We start from the raw sequence: 24,222 nt of genomic DNA on the forward strand, positions 1-24,222 counted from the left end.
TCTACATTTCTGTTTTTTTCTGTCAAGATGGGGTGCTGAGTGTACATTACTGAGAAATAAAATGAACTTTTTTGATTTTTGGAAAATGGCTGCAATGAGACAAAGAGTGAAAAATTTAAAGGGGTCTGAATACTTTCCGTACCCACTGTATTTCTTCAAAACGTGGCTTTTTTTCCTAAATAGTAGGCCTATTAAAATATATTCTTGTCTTGTTGTCATGGCCCCAATCTTGTGCACTGTTACGTCTCAAGTGTTTCGTGACGCCACTAATCTGAGACCTTAAATTAAAGGATGGGGTGTTGGTGAGGGGTGTCCGACCGAATTTGGTGGGCCGCCTGGGCCAAAAATGGGCTGATTTTTTGTCCCAGTCCAGCCCTCGTATCCCACATGTGAAAAGCTGTCAAACTTCTAACTCTAAAAACGTTAAACCTTTCAGAGTCACTGTAAAGCTCAGATGGTTTGAGCTTGCACGCAATCAGACAGGCGAAGGAGATGAACCCTCGGATGAATTTGTCTTGCAGTATTTCAATACCTAATGCGGTGTGTTTTAGACATCATCACAGGTACCTGTCAAGGCTTGGCAAAAGAGCTTATTGATCTCTTCATAAAAATTCAGAACTCATGGGAGATTCTGTTGATGAAAAGTCTAAAGTCTAAAAGACTAAAGTTTACAGAAGGCTCCACCTCCTCCATTCACTAATCCCCGCCTCCTTCAGAAAACACACATTAAAGAGGACACCCAGCAAATTCTGAAATAAAACCATGTCTTCGAACCATCAGAAAAAGCACGTCTCTTCCTCTTTTACTGCAACCTGGGGAACAGAACACAACTGCCCTCAGCTGCAGCGCCGTTTTAAAATATGGGCGACACATTTTGGTATGAGCAATGAACCAAGTTGGTGGCGTAGGATCCGAGAGACTGAGAGCCTAGGGCAGGTGCCTGCAGCAGCAGCAACACCGCAGGACCAACACAACTACCAGTCCCCCCTTTTCACCACCACCAGCGCCGGCCGGGACCCCTCCTACATCAGTGGCCAGTTTTGACTGGATCCTGCCTCTTACTCCCTCACCCTACTGGCCCTCTTCTTCGGCATCCTTGGCTCCGAGCGCCTCACTAGGCTCTCTGAACACGGTGGAAACTGTGGTGCTTCAACTGTTGACCCTTGAGAGCAGGATGCGGAGATGCTGGAAGTAGCAAGAGCGCACGAGGGAGCAGCGAGAAGGAGAAGAGAGAAAGCCCATAGGTTCCTGTTCTCCTGGGGCGTGTCCAACGGTGGGAGTCACCTTTTGTCCCTCAAGGTTTTAACATTAATCTAAAGTAATGTCTTAAAGTCTATTTGCGCGTGTTTTAATCATGTATCGTTCCACAATTTCAACACTTTTCTTTAAATCTATGAACAGTTATACAGTTCTTAGTTTCTAAGTGTTAGATAAAAGGAAAGGAAAAGCTATCGTGGTTAATCGTTCTTTCAATTACAACTATTACAGTTAAACAACACAATTTATAGTAGGCTAATCATAGTAGACGAATGAACAGCCTAACTAAATAATTTCCAGGACAATATTCATTGTTAAATGTTCTTAATAAGAAAATTTAAGAAAATAGTTGAAGCACGGCATCAGGTTAAACAATAAAACACAAATAGGAATAGATAAATGAGCACAGGGAGATGAAGTTAAGAGCACTTCACGACTCAAGGAGCGGGCAGCATTTGTTGTACGTGTGTGTGTGTGTGTGTTGAAGTCCTAGTCCCAGTTTATGGCTCCTGACCACCCTCGTGTGGTAGAGAACCAGGGCAAGAAAAGGGGGTGTCTGCCTTTGATGTGTGCAGGACTGCAGAGGTAAGGCCAGATTACCGTGGTTCCTTGACCTTTTGGTCCTCCTCGAAAGTGTCGGCAAGTGACACCTTTACAGCAAGAGTGGCCAGGAATGGTCCCAGAATAAACATTTTAAGTTTGGTATGTATGCTTGAATCTATGCAGGGGTTCTTATCAAGACATCCAAGGCTGTGTCCTTCCCTTGTTTGCGAGAAAAGCCAACTCTTTGGGTCAGCCAGGTCGGTAATAAAACAGGGCTCACCTCCTCTTGATATTAAAAGGGGCATTACGTAGTTTTCAGCGGCCACTAGCGGTGCGGTTTTGAGATTGCAACCAGGTCTGTGCTCGCTTGAACTCATGAGCGAGCATAATCCAGCTTTCATACAGAAATCCTGCAATAAGTGCAGAAACACCTGCATGCAGTCTTTGGCTTATCACACAAACATGTTCAGGTTCTGTTACTTCTCGACTCAGAGGCAGATCAACACCAGCTCTGTACCTTTCATTCAGCGCAGCGACACACCGGCATATTGGCACAGTACTCCCGAAAAAAAGCCAGAGTGACAGCGTCTATAGACAGACAGGGTGATAGCTTAACACAACATGCTGGAAACTCAGGTAAAATCTCACTGCAACGTTACAGTAATGTTTTTATCAGCTTGAGGTTGAACTAATCCATGCTCATTACACGATAACGGTACAGTGACTGCATTTAGCCGACTACTACTTAGTGCTACAGCGTTAGCTCGCCTGCTGCTAAGATACGGCACTCCATGTGTGCCCGTTGATCTGCTCCTTGCCTCCCTTTCTCTCCATAAAATTTCTCTCTCAGTCTCTCTAAAACAAAACTGCCATCCCTAATAATTATCCAATCTGTATACAATAACACCAGCACTAAAAATATTGAAGCCAAATGTTCCAGCATTTGGTTTATATTAGCTACTATGGAAATAACATAAACTCATAGAGACAGAAACTCCACCCATAACATTTCCATCCACTTAGTATGCACAGCTTCAAATATAAGTATGTTTTTTGATCTTCACATCTAATCATTTGGTTTAACTAAAACAAACCCTGGTTCATTTGCCTGGTTAGTGTGGTTCATTTGGGTTGGTGTAAAAGCTGTCGATCAAAGTCTGGTGCGGATTAAACAACCAGGCTGAGACAACTTGAAAGAGGGTCTTCAAAGGGACTCTGGTGTGTTTCTATTGGGGTCTGAAATCAAATGGATCAATGCATGATTTAACATTATTTCAAAAGCCAAATCTCTATGAAATTTGTTTATATATATGTAAATGCTCCGTATTTGTATAGCGCCTTTCTAGTCTTTTCGACCACTCAAAGCGCTTTTACACTACATCTGCATTCACCAGTCATACACTGAGCCTAAGTGCTCAAACGGAAATTAACATTCACACTCATTCATACACTGGCGGAATAGCCGCCAGGGGCAAATCAGGGTTCAGTATCTTGCCCAAGGACACTTTGACAAGCAACCAGGGGGACCGACCTTTCGATTAACGGCCAACCCGCTCTACCTCCTGAGCCACAGCCGCTCCCATATATATATATATAGTCAGGTGGCTGACTTAAGTAAGTAAACCAGAATATTGCTGTACAAGATGACTGACTTTCCTCCTGTCTCCACCTGTTAGTAATTATTCATAACATATGGTCTATTATTTTGTTTCATATACATATACACATAAGAAGCATTAAAGTGCGTCTGATAGCAGAATTTAATTTCCCTTTTTTGGTCCATGGAGCACTGATAATGCAGGATGACATCATACTCTTCTTAGTTTGTTAGTCAGTGTGAACAGGAACTGGACCAGAACTAAAATGCAACAACTGTATAATTTTCCCTTTGTCCCAACTAAATGAATCAAACTACAATTTTAAATTAGAAGCTTTCAATGCAGCATAATTTCAGGTTATGGCTTTTTAAACAGCTCAGTAACTGTTCAATGAAATCAATGAAACAAGAATAGGTAAAAGAAGCCAAATATAAAGTTCAGAAAATAAGTGAAATAACTATTTTTCAGATTAAAAGGTAGACAAAAACAGAAAATTGTCAAAATAAATAGAAACAAAAAGAACATCAAGAAAATCCATAACATTGATGACTAAAATAACATATAAGTGGGATTTATCAACTTTTTTAAATGACTTTTTGAAAGAAGATCTACTTTTGATCTTTCTTACAGTATGTTGGTGGGAAGCATATTCAGGCAGGAGAAGCTCTACATAGATCAGTTCTCAACAGATAATACTCTGTCAGCTTATCAAGCGTTGATGGCTGACTTGGGAGCAAGCAGTCACCTTCTTACACATCCAGCAGAAACTGAGCAATGAGCATCTCATTTGTCCAGTATTAAATGGTCTATACCAACTCTTGAGACAAATTGGATCTGTCTAGATCTGTTCAACTCCTCACCAGCTGCTGGTTATATTTTCTCTTTCCCATTTCGTGCTGGGCAGGGGCTGTACAGTGGGTTTGTCTGAGTTTGGGTTTAGTTCAGAGATTTTGTTTGTACCCAAAATTGTTGAGAGCTAGTTTCTTGAGAGCTGTTGGGACAAAACCAGATATAAAGGCAAACCACAGCAATGAACTGAAAAAGTACAGGTTAATTTTCAGTGGTATTGGCAATAACAACTGCTTCACATTAAAGGAAGTCATTTAATTAAGTGTTTAAGGGTCAGTTCACCCAAATTACTAAAACATATTTTCTTACTTCCCTCTAGTAGTATCTTAGCAGGTACTTTTGGTTTTATTGGCCCAGGTTTTTAGACATCTTCATCTGCCACGGGGGTGATTGAAATGTAATTTGTTGCCACAGTGGGTTATGCAGGAACAAGAAACCAAGAAAATGTAAAAAGATTGTGTGTTTGATAGCTGAACAGGAATGATGTGACTGAATAGATCAAAACAGATAAAAGATTCATTAATATAAATAGAGCAAAAGAGAAGACATTTTTCAATTTCAGTGTCAAGTGTGTCAAGCAGACATAAATAAATAAAGCTATGATAAAATATGCATTATACAGACTTGCCAACTAATACAAGTAGAACAGAGCAGTTATGTAATAAAAATAATAATGACAATAAGTGGAGTGTAGAGTGTTAAACTGGACATGCCACTTTCCACACAAATCTTAACAGTTTCTCGTGAATAACAGGCTGTGCAGGTTATAAGTCATACATTATTTCATACGTCATGTAGACTAAATAATTGAAATTTGATTAATCTTCACTCTATTTAAAACATGCAGTTCCACAATTTAAGAATTTAAAAACTGACAACAGATTTTATGGTTTAGCACAGGGATACTCAAGTAGCATTGTCCATGTGGTCTTTTACAAAATGATAGCTAACAAGTGTGCATGCGGGAAGGTCAGGGGAGATGGATGGATGGCTCAAACACAGGAGCTTCCCAGGAGACAGCTGTTTGTGTCCCGTGTGAAACCAAAACTCAACACTTTTATTTTAACCCAAACATACATGAACTTTTCACAAAAAAAAAAAATCAAGTGTCACTGCTTCTGCGCACTGCACAGATCGCTGATATGCTTGGTAATATGCATATTCCTATGTAACAGTAACATGTAAGACACATTATAAATGGTACAAACCAAAAAAATAAATAAAAAATGCCAATGCAACTCAATTTATTTTTATGATGAATTAGAAAATGGTTGGCGGGCCACCTGGCACCCTGTCGAGTATCACTGGTTTAGAGTCACCCTACTGGATCTTCCTTTCAGACAAAAAAACATTATCACTTTTTTTAAATCTTATTGCTAGGAGACGAGACTGTTCTCCCAAGAAGAATGCAACAGTCATTACAGCCAGTGCCTCAAAACGACATCTCTTTACATTCGCAAATGTCAAAGCCCTCTAGCAACAGTGGGAGATATGGCAGGAGCAAAGGAGGAACTCGGGTAACGTCATTTTTTCAAGCAACAAAGTCTGTGTAGGGAGGAAACATTAGGCGTTAACATGTGAGAGCGCTGTTCATATTCAATTTCCAACTGACAATCTACATTGCTTTTTTCAAAAGCATGTCTTTGATCATTGCCTAACTTTAGCCATTTGTTTGTTATTGTCACCATGACAACGGAGGTCCCCTACTTAGCAAAGTAGTCATTTTAATCCAAACCATAATCTTTCCCCAAACCTGTCCAAGTTGTTATAATTTAACCAAACCACGACCATAGCCTTCATTAAACAAACAGGAAAAATCCAATTAGCTTTGTCTGGATCTTTCAATCACATCTTTCAGTCTTCCTCAGCAGATGAGGAGGGCTCATTAGTCATCATGTGACCTAAGTATGGAACTTCCCGTGATGTAATGACTCTGACTCACTGAGGGAGAGCAAATGGACTTCTAATATCTATTGATGTTAGAGCAGGATTGACCTAACTCACCCTGTTAGCTGAGCCTTTAGTGCTGCAACCCTGGGGGCTCTGTCTAGTGAGCTGGCACTTAGCTGGCTGACTAAAGTCACACAGGCATTCTGTGGACAAAATCCCTGTCTCAAACAACCCATCAACACAGAGGATGGGCTCTGAAACAACCCTGACCCCTCTGTGATTGACAATAAAATACTACATAGGGGCCCTGAGGTGGGCTGAAATGAAAAGATCACTTCAGGTTATGAACATGAACTGCAGATGTCGAGATTTAAGAATTTTAAGAGATCTCATTAAAAGCCCATTTGTTTCTAAATAGGTTTAAAACCGGTTAAAAAATTAACTGATAAAGAAATGACTAAATATGCTAATAAAATGTAACAAAAACATTTGTAACTGCCAATATGGTTACTTAACCTGATTTTCAACTCTTCACTTCTTAGCACATTTTACATTCACACAAATAAGTACAAAGTAATGCTTTGAATTTGAAATCTGGAAATTTTAAATACATTATAAGCTAACGCAGCAATATTACCCAGAATGCCATGTTTGGAAAATAAGCACTGAAGCAAGTGTGTTGTGTTTGCTTTATTAAAAGCCCTAGCTGCTGCTGTTGAAGGAGACCTTATGCTTTTCCATATTTGATGACTTATCTACAATGTCACAGTGTTGAATGTTCACGTTAAACATGGCTAAAGCTTCAAATAATGAGGTTAACATATTTAAAAGAAATCCCTGGGAGCAAAAACCTCAGATTTCCTCCTGTTCTGAACGCTCTGGCTGTGTCCGAAATCACTCACAACTCACTATATAGTGGACTGTATAGTGAGCTCACCCATTTTGTAGGGCTGTCTGAATATATAGTGGTAATTGTTATACCCTATATAGTGCACTCAGTGTATCCCAGAATCCATTTGGAAAAGTAGTGTACAACCGAGTAACCAAGCCCTATATACCATCATGCTTTGCGCTGATAGAAAAAAAAAGAGTCCACGAACTGATTGTCCGACAGCAATGATGTAATTAACGGTGCCAAAATAATGATTGGAGTAGTGTCTGAAAGTGTTGTTTTAATTATGCAACTGAGCTCACTATATACTGCTCTACATACAATTCCCTAAATAGGGAGTAGTGAATGAGTGGTGATTTCGGACAAAGCATCTGTTATGAATAGCTTTTTCTACCAACGGCTCCGTTCTATGACATACGGAGCTAGACGGAGCTGGTGTTACATATATGGTCATTTGCTCCACACAGCAACGGCACAGCAACGCTCAGTTTGTCTGTACTTTGAATCATGCAAAGCTGCCATACAGGAGTCACAGAACTACAATATAGGACTGGAAATGCAGTATAATAGGTCTCCTTTAAGAACTGCTACAAATGCTGTTCAGCTAAGTGCTTGTTCCAGTAATCAACACAATTCATTACTCTTTTGTACAGAATAGAGAAGGAGATTGAGGCCTTGGAAACACAGGAACTCAACATATCTGCCAATGAAGAAGTAGTTCTGAAGCGGTTAAAAGAGGTGGAGAGGACGGCTGAAGACATTATAAAGGTAAGCTCAAATAAACTGGCTGGCTTTTAGTGTTCTGCTTGCTTAATAGGCTCTTACACAATATGCAGCTTTTCACCTCAAGGCAATGAAGCATGATGAGCTCTACTAATCCTTTAGCTTTTAACAAAACATACTTCGCTGATTCTTGTTGTGACAATAAAATGAACACGTGTCTGTCTATACTAGATATGGCAATGAAGCACTGCAGTTTCCCTTAACAGACACAGTAAGGTTGAAAACACTGTGCACTTTAAAGGTGCTTTAATTGATGCCTTTTGGTGGTTAAACATGTTACATCTTGCTGATAAGTCACATCCCTACTTTCAGTTATGACATTCTTATAATTAATTTGATCATGATTTTTATCAATTGAATATTCTTATTACACAATACATTTATTAATTGACATACTTTTAATGTGAAATAAAAGAATTGGCTGTATAGAGAACATTCAATAACCAAACACAGTAATCGCAGAGTAAGTTGAAACCTCCCGAAAGTCTTGCTTTTGCTTAACTGTTCACCATGCTGTGATAGAAGTAACCCTTTAATCCTTAATGGTCCTAACATTTGCAGGTTAGGTGAACGGGCCTGTAGTTGTGAATGAGAGAGTGAATGGTGGTCTTTCTGTAGGTGGCTGTGTTGGTGGGGCCACTGTTGCTTGTAGTACAGAGATGGTGAAATATAATCTAGGATTGTCAGTTTGAGTAATAGAGATTGTATGCCAAAACTCTGCACGATGGATTATAATACTAATCACTTTATCCTCTATCTCTATGATCACTGGACAAAAAGCAGAATTATGGTTTAGTATGGTATTTTGGAATGTGTGTTTGACTCTACATTATTACCTTTCACCTCAGTTCCAGATTAAAGTGTAGAAAATGTGATTCTTCATCTGCCAGTGTTATTATGTGGGCAGTGTTATTGTATGTTCTGTTAATGTATTTTCTAAACATGTGCTTGTGTGTGCACCTATTAGTATGTAAATTAGTATGTAATATAGAATTGGGACACAGCCACAATTACATCAAAAAATGTCATGTCTGGATTTAAGTCACCCCTTGTGTCCAAATGTGCTTTTGTTCTTTTGAACAATAAACTTTAACTTAAATCACTCATTGTAAAAATTTATTCAACTCTGATAAAGTCAGAAATTATACTACTATATTACTAGTAGTTTGCTACAACTCAAGAGGTTACATTACATTTATTCATTTAGCTAGGTTGATACCCCAGTATGAGCATAGCTCACTTCACATTGTAGCTTCACTGTCAAGATGTTCTTGTAGGTTTTAGAAAGTTCTGACTCTGTCAGATGTGTGGGCTATAAGAGGTAGAATTTGAGTCTTTAACTTGGGAAATAGATTCTAGCGCTTTCTATGAATATACTATATTGAATTCAAATATTGTTTTCTACTCACTCCATGCTGGCTGTGGCTGTAAGATGCACTCACTGAGGACTGTGTGGGTGTGCTTTGGTTCACAAGAGGCTGCTTTGAGTGAGTAAGGCAAATGTATTGCTCACATGAGCATGTAGCGTACATGGATTTATATGCATAATTTGCTTTCTGGTTGCTGTATTAAGACTTAAAGACACAGTGAACTGTGACTTTAATGTGACATAGCCATGGACTGCTGATGCTAAACACCATTAATCTGTAGCGCTGCTGCTGTGATGTTGACTTCCTGCTTCTCTCACCACTTTGACCCTCAACTGCTCTGTCTTCTCAACTAGGAGGTAAAGGCAGAGTTCCAGGCAGGTAAACACTTTTGTAACATTTTGGTGTGTTGTGACTGGTTGCATAACATTATTATATACCTTTCTCTAGCAGTTTTGTGAATGTTTGAAAACTAACTATGATATGTAAGACCAGCTGTATTAACATGTTGATTGATCTAACATAATTTAACATAAATTTTTAAGTTTATCAAAATGTGTTAATGATTGAAATAGTCAAAATCTGTAATCCATTGTTGATATACTAACTGTTTAAACCTTTATTGTTTATCATCAAAAGAGCAATGACTTGTGTGATTTTTTTGGCCCATTATTTTAAGGTCATGATTTTGTAAATGAACAACTTATTAAACAATTTATTTTCTTATTTTGCCAGCCATTCTCACAACTGGAATCCAGGATTTTATTTTCCTATCCAGACCAATAATAATGATTTAAAAATTTCGTTTTATTGAAATACCATTTTTTTGGTGATTACAATGTAATAATCTGTAAATCAATTGTGCTATAATGGTCAGGGCCATGACTGACATGCAAGAATGAAATAATTCACCCACTTTTAAAATAAGATACTTATTTCAGTCATGTGTAGAGGCATGGAAACGGGAAAAGGGATGCTGCAATACCCTCAGCACCCCTAAAACCAGGTATTATAAAGACCATCAATTGATAATAAATAATGGAGAGAGAGGGAGTGTGAGAGTATGGCCAGAAGTGTTCCTTCATTCATTTACTGTTTATTTAACAGGGACGGCGCACAATTAAAATAATTGCACCAGAGTTAGCTAGCAGCTAATTTGCATCTGTTGTCCCTTGGCAGGTAGACAAAACAAAAGACAAACAACCACTAAACAACAAATACACTACATAAAATAACAAAATACATTATATCCATGAATGCAAAATTGATACTGTTCGATACATGCACCAAATACAGAATACAGAAAATACAATGCAGTCATTAATGGTGACAGTCTTGTGCTGATTTTATTGTGGTACCAAATCACCCCTAGTAGATGCTCTAGTTCTACTTGCACTGCCAGAATAAGCTATGCATCCTCCCAAGAGGAGGGGGTGCGAGATTATGAATAACTTTAAACATAAGAAATGATCAATATTGAGTAAATTGTATTTTTTAATTTCAGGATGTTACAATGATGATAATGGCTTTTTATCTAGTACTTTTAAAATTTGTTTGTAGAGCGAATACATAGGCTTGGGCGTAGTCACACCCGCCTGTGACCAGGTTGTTATACAGTATGACAGATGGGGAAAAATCATTGTGTGTACAAAAAGTTTTGCATCAAATGGTGTCTAATAATCTTAAAATTGCTCAGATTAAAAGTTCAGTGTGTAAGTTCTAGTGTCATCTAGTGGTGAGGGTTGCAAATTGCACCCCCCCCTCCCCTACCCAAGTGAGCAGTATAGCTACGGTGGCTGAGACAGGACAAAGATGTCATCTGAGATAAAAGAGAGCCATTCAACAAATGAGGGTTCTTTAGATAGATGTGTTAAGAAATTATATAATATGTAACACCAAATGTTTTTTTTGAATATTATTGTTACTTTTTCATTAATAAACAACAGCCACATGAAGAAATGAAGTGCTACATGATGTCTCATACTCCTGTAATACAGTATTTTACATCTTGGGAGGGTTGGCTCATCTGGACTAACATACCAAAGTAAATGAAGAAATTCTCAAACACTATCACATCTAGTGCATCAAGTATGACCACTGAGAGAAAACAGGACAATGTAAGCCTCACTGTTTCTGCACCACAGTCCATTAAAAACCACATAATACATGAAGTTTACAAAGGCATTGGCTGGGGAGAATCAAGTCTCCTCTCGCTTTGCTTAATTAGATAAGCAATCTGGAAATATTACCAAAATGTATTTTGAAGTTTTTGAAATACAACAGAAACACAAAGTAGTACTGACAGCCATAATTTCAGATTGTGGTAAAACAGTGCAACGTTACATGTTTTCCCACCAGGGCAGTAAAATGTGAAGTTTAACTGCTGATCTGAGCTTCCCTACTGTTATCGTTTTTAGTTACCAATAATATTCATCAGCTGTTTGTCTCAAGAAGGTAATGGCACATTTCTGTCCATGTAACAAAGCCATAACAGAGACTGGAGAAGAACTACATGAAGTTACAATCCAACTACATATTTTTTAAAAGTTTAGCTGGCTGATCTGAGCTTCGATGCTGGAAGCTGCCGTTTTATTGCAAATTCTCACAAATGTAACATACAGAGCCACAAACAGAGCGCTGGAGAGTGAGAGAGTCACTACATGAAATGAATCCAACTAACATAACACCACAAGCCAAAGCACAGCGTTGGAGATTAAACCAATCCAACTAACAATAAATGTTTTTCTACCAGTCAGTAAAAGTTTAGCTGGCTGATGCTTCCATGCTCTAAGCTAACGTTACGGTTTTATTGCCAAGTAATGTTACTGATCAGCTGATTGTCTCGCTAAGTAACCGGCAAAGCCAAACCACAGGCTGAAGAAAGTTAAGTTAATTACCTGTCCAGCAGAAAACAGACAACTTCAGCACCACCATTAACGTTATAACTTTCCATCTGGGAAAATCCACAAAATCCGTGATTTCTGCCGTCAGCTCTCTGTCCTGACTCCATCTGGCTGTCGGCTCTCTTGCTAAATAACACTTGTGCTCCTTCAGTTGTCCAAATGTCACTTCTCTTCTTAATTCTAATAAACCAGAAGACTACTCGGAGACTGTATATTACTATTATTATTAGTCCCTTTTCTTCTTCTTTGTACGTATTCAATGTAGTGACGGGCGTCTACACTACCGGAATTACACAAGCACAAGAAGAACGCCATGATGACAAAACGCGCTCTGTAGCGCTGTTTGTTTGTTGACGGCTACGGTAGAAACATGACGACAAAATACAGCGACCTCCACAGCAGGGTGTGCCCAGGGTTATGTAGATATAAATGTCTCATTCTAAGGTAATAAAAACATAATGGTTAATTATGTAAGGTCTTTATACACCACTGAAAACATAGTTATGGATATTAAATTGCATTTCTGTCAATAGAGCCTCAGAAATATTGCACACTGGACCTTTAAATTTCACAGTCTTGATGACCCTACTAGCTTGTTTTTTGAAAGTCAGATTTGTGTGAATTATAATGCCTAAATATTTAACATGTGCCACAGATGTAATGACTTCACTATTAATTAAATTATCGGGATTAACTGAATTATTAATTCTTGCTATAAAATGCATGCAAACTGTTTTAATGACAGTTTGACATTAAGGGTCAAACATTAATTTGCCAGTAAATCTGACATCTTACTCATCGAAGCTATCAGTTTGGCTGCAGCATGTTCTTTACCTGGCCAATCCGACACCTATTGACATGATATAAAAACTTTCTTTGATCAATAAGCTTAATATTACTCTGCAGTTTTTTTTATCCTGGCCATTTAACTGAATCCCGAAAAAACATGAATATTGCGCACTATTTAGAATGATGTCATTATATAGACTGACCTTCTCTCAGCACCTCCAAATGTAACTGACTGCCAGCGTAAACCCTATGGTATTACTATGAAGAATTACCATAGAAATACCAAAAAAAAGTTAAAATAAAAAAAGTAAAATCTTTTTTTGGGAAACACTACAGAAAATTACTAAATTCATATACCCAAACCATCATGCTTTATAGTGAAGTTATAGTTAAACTATAGTGTTTATATAGTGTTTCTGTAGTATTTCCTGTAGTGTTACTATGGTTTTTCAGACACAATATAAAATAGAACTATAGTAATACTGTACATTTACTATAACGTTGTCAGTGTTACTATAGCTACTATACTATATTTTATAGTGTGTTCACAGAAACTACAGAAACACTATAATATACTGTAGTGATACTATTTTAAAGAATATCTGAATACTTCAACGATTTAGATACATAGTATTACTATTGAAATATTATAGGGCTACATTGCCACTGGGGCCAGGGTAGTTTCAAGTGTTTATGCTAAGCTAGGCTAACCACATCCTGACTCCAGCTGTGTACAGAACATACAGACATGGGATTGATAACAAATCTAGAAGTATCCCTTGAAAGTAGTATCTTGGAATAATGGGCTTAAAAACATAACTTGAGCATGATTTGTTCTCATGTGACAAACGCATAACTGGGTCATAATTCACACAGTAATAATGGTTTGACACCTTGATATAACAAGATCCTTAAATGGTGATTTGTATTTCACTGGTTCAATTTTTCTCTTCAGATGTGCCACATCATGTCCCCTCACTACTTGCAGATATCCCATCATTTATCCCACTGACACCAGCAAAAAGCCCTATTATACATGAGTCTGGTAGTGAAGAACCAAAGAAAGGTACAGACATATTACTAGTGCCTATGCTAAAGAACATATTCTGCTTTGCTGATTGATCTGATTGATTGAACTGTGACGATAATCTGTTGAAAATACAATAACAGACAAGTGGTACACAATGCGATAGAAAAGAAGTATAACTCAATGCTCACCAGCACCATTTCACAGCTCGGTTTCTCAGCTCCACGGTAATGCAGACATCCATTTTGTGCTCTTGAGGCATAGCTGTCTCCTTAAGAATGAAAACACCTCCAGGTTCCATTATGCTATTTTAAAACCTGTAATTTTACATTTCACCAGGAAACACATTTTGAAGCAATTAGATTTCACTATGAGGAGATCAGAACATTCCCGTGCCTACCATGCTAAAAAAACAACAGACATGAGCCAGATACATCTAAAGACAACCCAGAATATGTGTACATTTGTCACAAGAGAGTAGGGTTTCTAATCTATGGGTGAAAGTTGACAGAGCCAATGTCCCAAGTGCCACACCGCATTTACTATAATCATAACAGAATCAAAGAACACAGATATACTTAAAGTTAACTAAAGATTGTCTTCTTAAATTTACTGGCACACAGACCCCAAGCCTCACTGGAAAAGCTCTGCTTACCCTGAACACACTAAAACACCAAGTCTGCTTTTTAAGATTTACACACTCTGGAGGCCATTTTGGAAAAATTCCATTTTGGGGGGAAAACAATGCCATTTTAGTCTCAACGGAGGCGTGAAACACAGGGGAAAAGATACGCTTACAAAGTTAACCAGCATATGGACATCCACTTAGTGAAGCTAGTGCAATAACATAAATCATGTTTTGTGTTCGGATAAATAAATCTGGCTTTTTGTTTGTCCCATGTAGTCTCAAACAAGTTGCAGCAGATACACAAAATGTGTGTTGCGCAGTTTATGAAGGGTATTATGTTTGCACCAGGACATTGGATATATAAAGTATCGCTAAGAGAGGATCTATTATCTTGTAGATGTGAAATGCTGTTCAGCCTACTATCCAATGACAAAGGTACACCTATTCTAAGGATGCCTATATCTGTCCATTTTGTATCTGTTGAAGACAAACTAGTGTCAATATATTAATCTACTGCAAAAGGCTGCAAATCAATCCGTGTGCTCCAGTCAGTTTTCCCTCTTAAGTTTGCTGAGAAGCAATGCTGGAAGAAGCACAAAGAACCCATTTTCACCTGGAGAGTTTTCATCTTGGTCAGGACACATATGCTTACTTGACACTTTTTGTTAAGGATCAGTCTACTGATTATTTTCTCAAATAATCACTTCATTATTTGAACAATATGAAATGTCTGTAAATAGTTAAAATTCCCATCACAATTTCCTAAAGCCCTTTTTTAAAGGGCCTTTTTTGAAATAGACTTTTATTTTTGTCTAAACAGTCTGAAACCCAAATATATTCAGTTCACTATCACATACCACAAAGACTGACAAATCAATAAATTCTTTCATCTCTAATTTATTATATAATGTAATTATTATTTGATTTCCATGCTATTGCCTTTCACTGATCCCAATTAAAAGGCTATGTATAAGCAAAGTATTGTAAGTTCAAATGCATTATGCCAGTTTTTCAAGCATGCCTTGTTATTACATATTACATATTTTTTTTAAATGAAAATCTAACAAGAAATGTTTTTTTTTTTACAAGAAATGTCACTGAACCATATTCATTCTCTAGTCTTTGTCCCAAGACCTTCATCTAAGCATTTTCTTTATTTCAGCTTCTTTTGCAATGGAGATTAGTGTGGAGCATGATATGAGAACAGGTAAAAGTCATGTGGTCTCTACAGCAACCCTCACCCCAGAAGCCATCAAGGAGATGGGTTTAAAGGTGTACGATGATGGGCGCAAGTCTGTATATGCACTGCACATAGACAGAGACAAAATGCACAGTGGAGTAGTTGCAGAGATGACGTCCACAGAGGTTGAGGAGCTGCTGCGTCAGGCCACAGACAACAACATGCCCACTGAGGTGCAGTACCATCAGCCGGTCTACTCCATACCCTACACAGGGAGCAGCAGACCTTCAACACCCAGGACACCAAATAAAACACCAAGACAAACCCCGACACCCAGCCTCTTTCAGAGCACGTTCTCATCCAGAAATGGAGCTCAAATTTCCAGAGAAAAAAATCAGCAAAGTGAAGACCTCGAGGGACAGAAAACCCCAACACACCCCAGCCCTAACCTCACCCAACAAGACGTCACGTCAAGAGTCCACATACCTGCAAAAGAAACCAAGTTTCCCTACATCCACATTCCAGGACAATCCCAGAGTGACATAAACTTTTGTGCCAAAACTCCACAAGGACTCACCAACAGCAAGACAGATTCAAGCAGTCAAAACCCAGCAGCTGTTGTCTCAGTCAAAGCCAGATCTGAAGGAATGCCAGCACCCATTAAGCCGGTCTACAGGGCTGTAGATAGCCGTAATACTTCACTAGCAAGCTACAAGTCTGAAGTTGATTATGATGCCTTGATAGAAAGCTCAGGTGATCTCAACAGCAACTCGCCCTTCTGTGCAGAGAACAACCTGCCAGAGGAGCTAGAATCAGAATCCATCACCATGATCTTCATGGGCTATGAGAATGCTGAGGATGAGGCAGAAGAAGACATCCAGGCTGAGCTGGTGATCATAGGAAACAGCGATGATGAGGATGACGATGATGATGAGGCCCGATATGTTAAAAATGAAAGTGACAGGGAGGAGTGTCTCTCATATCACCCAGAGGGATACAAGAGCAAAATCTTCCAATCCACAGTGGGTATCGCCAAGATTGCGGGCTGTAGAGACCTTATTGAAGACGCCTACACAAAGTGGGATGATATAGGACTCCACAAGCCAACTTTCATCCACAAACCTGGAAAGCACACATCCTACCTGCAGACACATGGGGTGGATGAGTCTGCAAACACAGGCAGCATCAATATGGAGAAGATGAAGCTCTGTTCAACAGGAAGATAAGACGGAATTTGGTTGTTAGGAAACTGGGTTGCTCAAGAAGGAATGTTTGAATAGAATTTAGGTGATTCTTTCTTTCTTTTTTCATTCTTTCTGTCTTTCTTTCGTTCTACTCTTTCACCATGTTTTTCCTAGCTTTGAACATATCTAAATGTTGCAAAAAGCCTTATCTTGACATGTTTGTGCTTTGCCATTATGTCAATCAGACCTTGTGCCTGTGTGATTCAGAAAGCATTATTGCCATCTCCTGGCAAATTAGTTTCATTACACAGTCACATTACATGGGCACAGAGATTGTCATTACAAAGAGTACAGTCTAGACCTGCTCTTTATGAAAAGTGCAAGGAGAAGAATGAAAAGTGCATAACTTTTGTTGAATGAATTGGCGCTATATATTAATAAAATGGAATTGAACTGACGAGTGCTGTTTTAATGTTATTTACACAACTGACTAAATATACTTTTTAAATGGTTTATAACTTGTACAAATGACATGTATTAGTGGTAAATAAATCCATGATTGATCGTTAATAGACTATTAAGCCATTTGAACACCTTCTGGGTTATTCCCTTTTAAATTTAATATAAATTGCTTTGTCTATTTAGTTCACCATGGAGACCCCATGAACGCTACTACTACTACTTTAATGGATAATTGTGGTGGAGGAAGCATTAATTAATGCTATAATTCATGATTAGTAATGTCTGGCTCACTAGTCATCAATTGATAAATTTCAATTGAATGTTAATTATTTGAGTTCATTGCGGTTGCAGCTCTTTGCCACAGATAGTTATATTGCAGAATGTGTAATTTAGCCAAAGGGATTTTTCACAATCTGGGAAACCAAACGTCATCTTTATTAGTGCTCTTTAAAGTATGTTGACACAAACTCGAGGCCCTTTATAAAAAAAAAAAAAGGAATGTGTAAATCATGCCGTAGTGAACAAGACATGGTTTGGACATGGTCACTGTATAAACTAACTGGCCTGGGTGCTGTTACTTCCTCTGCGATTAAAATGATTTCCTCACCAACTGATCGTGGCAGTATTTTTTTTTAGCAGTGGTACCTGACTATTAACTTTAGCTAATTTTATCAACATACAGACAGAGATAATATATATATATATATTTATGAAAATAAGAAAAAAAAAAAATACTTATATAGAGGCGTATATGTGTATGTCCGTATGTCTAAGCGTGTGTCTGTATAAAGCTAGGACAGCCCGTTTCCTCTGAATCTGACACAAGGACTGACAGCTGAGTGAATAAATGTTCTTGTTCTGTTCCTCATGTAAAACATTTGTCCTTGGTTGCTTTCTCTTCAGTGGCATTATGAAAAACATGGAGGAGGGTGGGAAAAAAATGAGGTGGCACCTTAGACACCATGATTAAAGGATATGGTTATATAACAGCAATTTCTTATGTAAGATAAAAACCTGAAAGTGGAAAACCCAGGGCTATCCATTGTTATTACTGTCTTCCAAATTCAATATTCCTTCATTTAGGAAGCGTTTACTTTATCATTGTATGAATATATTCTACTGTCCTGTAACAGGAACGTGCATAACTTGTTAATTAAGAAATCGTTTTTTTTTTTTTTTTTGGTTGATGAAATTACTCATGTTCCATGTTCCATGTTGGAGTCAGTAACATATTATCTAGTAGAGTAACAAGTATATGCAGAGTAACAAGTATACTGTATCTGGAAATAGATGTTGATGTTAAAATTATTTTTCAACATCGTGAAGAACACAAAGCTTTTATTTAAGATTGTGGTCATGTTTGAAATACCTCTCAAAACCTGGCCAAATATAATCAAACTTTTGTGCATGGATAGATCGCATTAGAGGTCAGCTAGAGAATATGATTTTTGTTCGATTGATGTTTGCTTCGTTGGGTGAACTGACTATGTGGCATCTGTTTGGAAATCAGATGAGTTGCTTTATACAGCAGTTCCAAAAAGAACGAATGTAGGCCTACCCGCTGTTTTTCAGTATTTTTGCCACTGACAGGGGGTAGTCACTAGTGCAATGGAATAGAGTGACACATTAACTGAATGGTTGGTTGGTTGATTTGGTAAGGTGTTCTTAGTTCAGAAAAACACTAGAACTAATTATTGATGAATGGATTTCACAGAAACATCAATGCACAAAAATGATACATATAGCACATTTTGGTTCCGCTTTGTTGTGCCTTTCAAATATGCCAAAACTAAGTAGTTAAACAACATCATGTCCAACCACACAACCAGACACAATAACTACACATAAAACTAATAGGCTAATACTGTAGACCAAACAGTCTGAAACTTCTTATACAATCAAAAATAGAACATTTGTCGTAACCTCTAGAAAGACACATACAGCATTCAGCAAAGCATTTGTGTGTGCCTTTAACATTTACATTTACTCATTTGGCAGACGCTTTTATCCTTTATCCTTTAACTTACATTTGAAGAACAACATACAAGCATCAACAAAGCATCAATACAGCACGAAATCTACAACTGACAATACATACTAGTAAGGGCAGCAATAAATACTAGTAAAAGCTAATAGCACGTATGGCATCAATGGGGTATATACCTAGGGAAAGAAGTAAGAGTTAACAATAAAGTGCAATAATACAAGAGAATTGTAAGGGCATAGAAGAAGAGCACAGGAAGTGTATGTTAGAGGTTAGGAGTTAGAGGTGTTATAAGAGGAAGTGTTCTCGGAAGAGATGAGTTTTCAAGAGCTTCTTGAGGTTAGAGAGGGACGCCCCTGCTCTGATAGCGTGTGGTAGCTCGTTCCACCATCGTGGTGTCACAGATGAGAACAGCCGGGACTGAGATTGCTTTGTGTGAAGGGATGGCAGAGCCAGGATGCGTTTGTTGGAGGAGTGCAGTGGCAGAGAAGGATGTTGTATTATGGAGTTTAGGTAGATGGGTGCAGATCCAGTAGTCACTCTGTATGCTAGCATTAGTGACTTAAATTGCTGGAAGACTTACTAGGAGGGCATTGCAATGGTCGAGGCAAGAGACAATCATGGCCTGTACCAGAAGCTGGGTGGCATACTGAGTAAGGTAGGGCCTGATTTTTCTTATGTTGTATAATGCAAAGCAGCATGACCGAGAGACAGCAGCAACATGGTCTGAAAAGGACAGCTGGACATCAGGTTTCTCACAACCCTTGTTGGAGTGATGGTTGAGGAGTCAGTCTGACGTTATGGTGGATAGATTGCTTGGCTGGAATGACCAAGAGTTCAGTCTTAGAGCAGTTTAGTTGAAGGTGGCAAGCCTTCATCCATGTGGATATATCTAAGAGACAGTCCATGATCCGCGCCGAGACAGTGGGGTCATCTGATGGGAAAGATAGGTAGAGTTGCTAATGGTCTGCTTAGCAGTGGTAAGAGAAGCCATGCGAGCGAATGATCGGCCCCAGTGAAGTGATGTAAATTAAGAAGAGAAGGGGCCCTGGCACCGAGCCTTGGGGCACCCCTGTGGAGAGGCAGTGAAAGGAGGACAATTGTCCTTGCCACAAAACATTGTAGGAACGCCTCAAGAGGTAGCATTTGAACCACAGGAGTGCTTTACTTACTGCTATGAATGTCCTCTTCCTCTTGTTGAGGAGGGCATTTTGGCTGTTAGATTAACTGTTGTGCTGAGTTGCAATGGCAGTAAAGAGAACTGTCAGTTTTAAACAGTTTTATAAAAGAGAAATCAGTGTAGAGACATGTGTGTTACCAATTGTAAAAACTGTAAAGCATGGCTTTGCCCACTACCAAAATTCAAATCACATGATTGAAACATACTCCAAATAATTAACAGATGTTTTCATACAGGTTCCTTTGTGAGACATACACTAAATCTATGTGAACAGACCTAAATACACACAAAATACATTTTCAACTATAACCCAAACATGATATATGTTGGTTTAAGTTAAAACAAATTAACAATCAGGCTTTTAAAGTTGTCCTGCTGTGACACAGAATGTGTGTATGAGCACAAAATGAGCTCCTCTCTGGCCAAGTGTGCGTTCATCAGAGAAAGCTCAAGTATTGGCTGACTCTAGTCACCCCCCTTCCACCAGCCATCCAATCAGAAGCAGCAGGAGCCAGCAGAGCTGCCAGTGTGAGGCTGCACTCAGAAACAGAGCAGAGCCCGCATTAGCCCGCTACACTGTCTCAGGTAGGTCCATTAACACTCACACACACACACACACACACGCACACACACACACGCACGCACACATGCACACACAAATGCATCCAAAAGTTTGCCATGATTTTACTTTGTATCACAGTATAGATCCACACTGCATAATCTGCTGCGGCTGCTAAAATGGAAAGCACATCACGTGTTTGGTATTCATGTGAACGGACGCTGTAAGCCTCCCAGCAGAGCAGATATATTGGGTTGATAATATGCTGTGTATTGACAAGCTGCAGTGGTCTGTGTGTATGTGTATGTGAGTGTGGGCTTAGAGGTTGAGAATATGTAGTGAGATTAAACTGTCTTTTATGGAGTGGATTAATGCTTACATTTCTGATGCGATAATATTTTCAGTTTTGACTTGAGATGCTGATTGTAGCTGATTAACTAAAGGGTCCCAAATATAAACATTTTATCTAACTAACTATATCCAGCCATACAGATACCTTTGGTTGGATTTGTCCAAGGTTAAGAGATATCTGTGAGATTTCTGCCTGCACAGGCAGAGAAAATATATTTTTTTAGCACTTTGTGAAAGTAACCTTTAAGGTTTGTTATATTTTTCTTTTGCATGCATATTATGCACCAAAATCCAAGTATTTTATATATTATATTTATATCCAGTGCTTGAATGCTGGGTTCAGTCATTGAGCTTGCCAGAAACACAGGTACTCCTGAAAAGCAGCATGTGTGTGTTTGTGATTTTTAGTGCTGATAATGTACTGTAACTTAAGGTGTGCACTTAAAAAAAAAATAAATAAGGGAAGTTTAAGAATCCTGATTAGTTGTAGTGTAATGAGTAGGATTGTTAATGAGGAGGTTGATTAGATTCAGGGCACTGTCACAGAAAGAGTGTTTAGTGAAAACTCGGGGTTAGTTATATTTTCCATTCCAGAAAGAGAGGTAATTTAAATTTTGTGAACCTGCTCGCTAGTCAATCCCGGAGTTACTCTGTCTCCTCCCTCTTACAAAGTCAGACAAGCTGTTTCATTTCATCATTGATTCAGTCTGTATCAAAGTGTGTGTCAAAGCACATTAGTTAGGGAAGGTTTACTGTTTGGCGGAATCTAAATCCTGCTTGGAAATCAGGTTTTTACTAAGGACTATAAAAAGTTACTGCTTATATGCGCTGTCAGTCATTTCTTTCAAGAGCGGCTTTTGCCCTCACAATCAAACCACCCTCTGCTCAGAATAAAATGCACAATTACAGTATTACAGCTCTTTCAATGACTTCTGACTATGAGAGTCTATAGGTTGTATGTGCAAAATATCGTGCAGATCTGACTCGGCACCTTCGAAAAAGCAGACTGCGAATATTTTATGATTTTGCAACCAAAGCTTGCACCACTTAGTGGCCGACTGGCGCACAGATTTGCATGGCGCCACGGTGGACAACTTTAATTATTTGGACTATTAAAAAATTCTTTAGTATTCTGTGTGTAGTAAGTCTGTGAACAGTTTCATTCAGATCAGACTGACCTTTCCATTGGACTCACACTTTCGAAAAAGTAGGATATTTTGGTAGGTTAAGTCAAAATACACTACATTGTTTGTGTGTGCTCATGGCAATGAAGGAACATGTCATCCAGTGCAAAGATGCAGCTCATGGATGTCTTTTTAATAATAGATTATCGAAAGCCTTGTTTTCTAATACTTAATGAATGCTTAATACTAATTTCAGTGCTGCTCATTTCTAATTAGACACTGCTGCAATGACTGCATGTAAACACTCGGAGCCAGTGTTTTCAAGGCTTGCACAACCAAAAAATGAAAACTTACATGTGTCCGTGCCTGTGTGTAGTTGCAACAAAGACTTACAAATGCATGTGCAAACATATGCACAAACAAAGCATTTTATAGTTACTCATCTCGTGCATCTCTATGCTTCTTACAGATTACAGATATCCCTCTGACTGAACTTCCCTGATGTCATATTTGTCTCAACTGTTAGACTGAAGCTTTGCATACAAGTAAATGCAGTCAGGGTGCGTGTGTGTGTGTAGGTGGATGGGGGTGTTATGACTAATGTTTTTTCCCTCATTGCTTTGAAGACAAGTAAGTCCTGAGTGCCTTCGTCTTTTCACTTAGTGTTGATAGGTTGAAATAAATTAAGAAGAAATCAGGCAGGGTTGTAATAGAATGTAAACACACTGAATGAATTACTACTTTTTAACAGTGGAATACATATAAAACTTGATAGAATCCATTCAGAGCAGTACTGTTCTGATGTATTTTATTAACGGCAATCCCAGACTTGTCAGTCTATTTTCCCTGTACATTACTGGGAAAAGACTTAGTAGACATAGAAAGGCTGAAAGCAGCCTGTCCAGTGTGCTGTATATTTATTATGGAGGACCGAAACTGCCAAAAACACAATTAATGATTCAATATGCCATTAAATGCACCAAAAATATCATAAACACATGTAGGAATTCATTAATTTATAATATGTAACATAACATTCAATTTGCTTCTGTATTTATTTACCTTTGTATTAATTCCCTTTTTTACTTACTCATTTACTTACTCTTCAATATGCTAATGAAATCAATTAGAATAACACAAATAGTAGAAAGTAAATAATAATGACAATAAAGATTACTTAAATGTTTAATAGTATAATTGTTATTCATTGATATTATACTATAAACACAGCACAATTTATCAATAAGTAAAGTTAGTAGATTGTTAGCTTGAGGAGTGACCCCTGGTCTACAAGATACCATTTCATTTTAAAAATAAGTATGTAAAATGATTAATGATTAAACTGTATTTCATTCCAAAAAGTCTGAACTGCCTTATTGGTTTAGTATCATGTTCCCATTAAAGTCATGGCAGGGTGTGTCATTGCACAGCTATTTTTCATCTTTATACCCTAAAATCAACTGTTTCTTTCCAGATATTTAATTTTTGGCCATTGTATCAGTTTTCATCAGTTACCATAACAGTATATAAAGGAAGTTATAGTTAATTTATGTTGTATTTAGCAGTCATCCATATCTCACACGCCTACGACCACCAACAGATTTTTGATCTACTAACCAATACCAAAGTTGAGGCTTTCTGGCATCAGTGCTTAAGATTCCCTAAAAATGCT

The 24,222-nt window shown here is 38.2% G+C and overlaps 1 protein-coding gene across 5 annotated transcripts in view; it reads left to right on the forward strand.

Annotated features, from left to right (window-relative positions):
- Positions 1-24,222, forward strand: part of palmdb (palmdelphin b) — an 85,487-nt gene that overhangs the window by 32,068 nt on the left and 29,197 nt on the right. For 3 of the 5 annotated variants that reach the window (XM_046061918.1, XM_046061926.1, XM_046061936.1), the window contains one exon: positions 7,683-7,797. In XM_046061918.1, the coding sequence (XP_045917874.1) occupies positions 7,683-7,797 (115 nt within the window). Of the gene's footprint in view, positions 1-5,646; positions 5,765-7,682; positions 7,798-9,535; positions 9,561-13,826; positions 13,938-15,688; positions 17,348-24,222 lie in introns of those variants that run through there. The other 2 variants (XM_046061957.1, XM_046061942.1) reach the window with 2 other exon arrangements.

The sequence above is a fragment of the Micropterus dolomieu genome, linkage group LG01 (genome assembly GCF_021292245.1).
Source record: "Micropterus dolomieu isolate WLL.071019.BEF.003 ecotype Adirondacks linkage group LG01, ASM2129224v1, whole genome shotgun sequence".
Lineage (NCBI taxonomy): Eukaryota > Metazoa > Chordata > Actinopteri > Centrarchiformes > Centrarchidae > Micropterus > Micropterus dolomieu.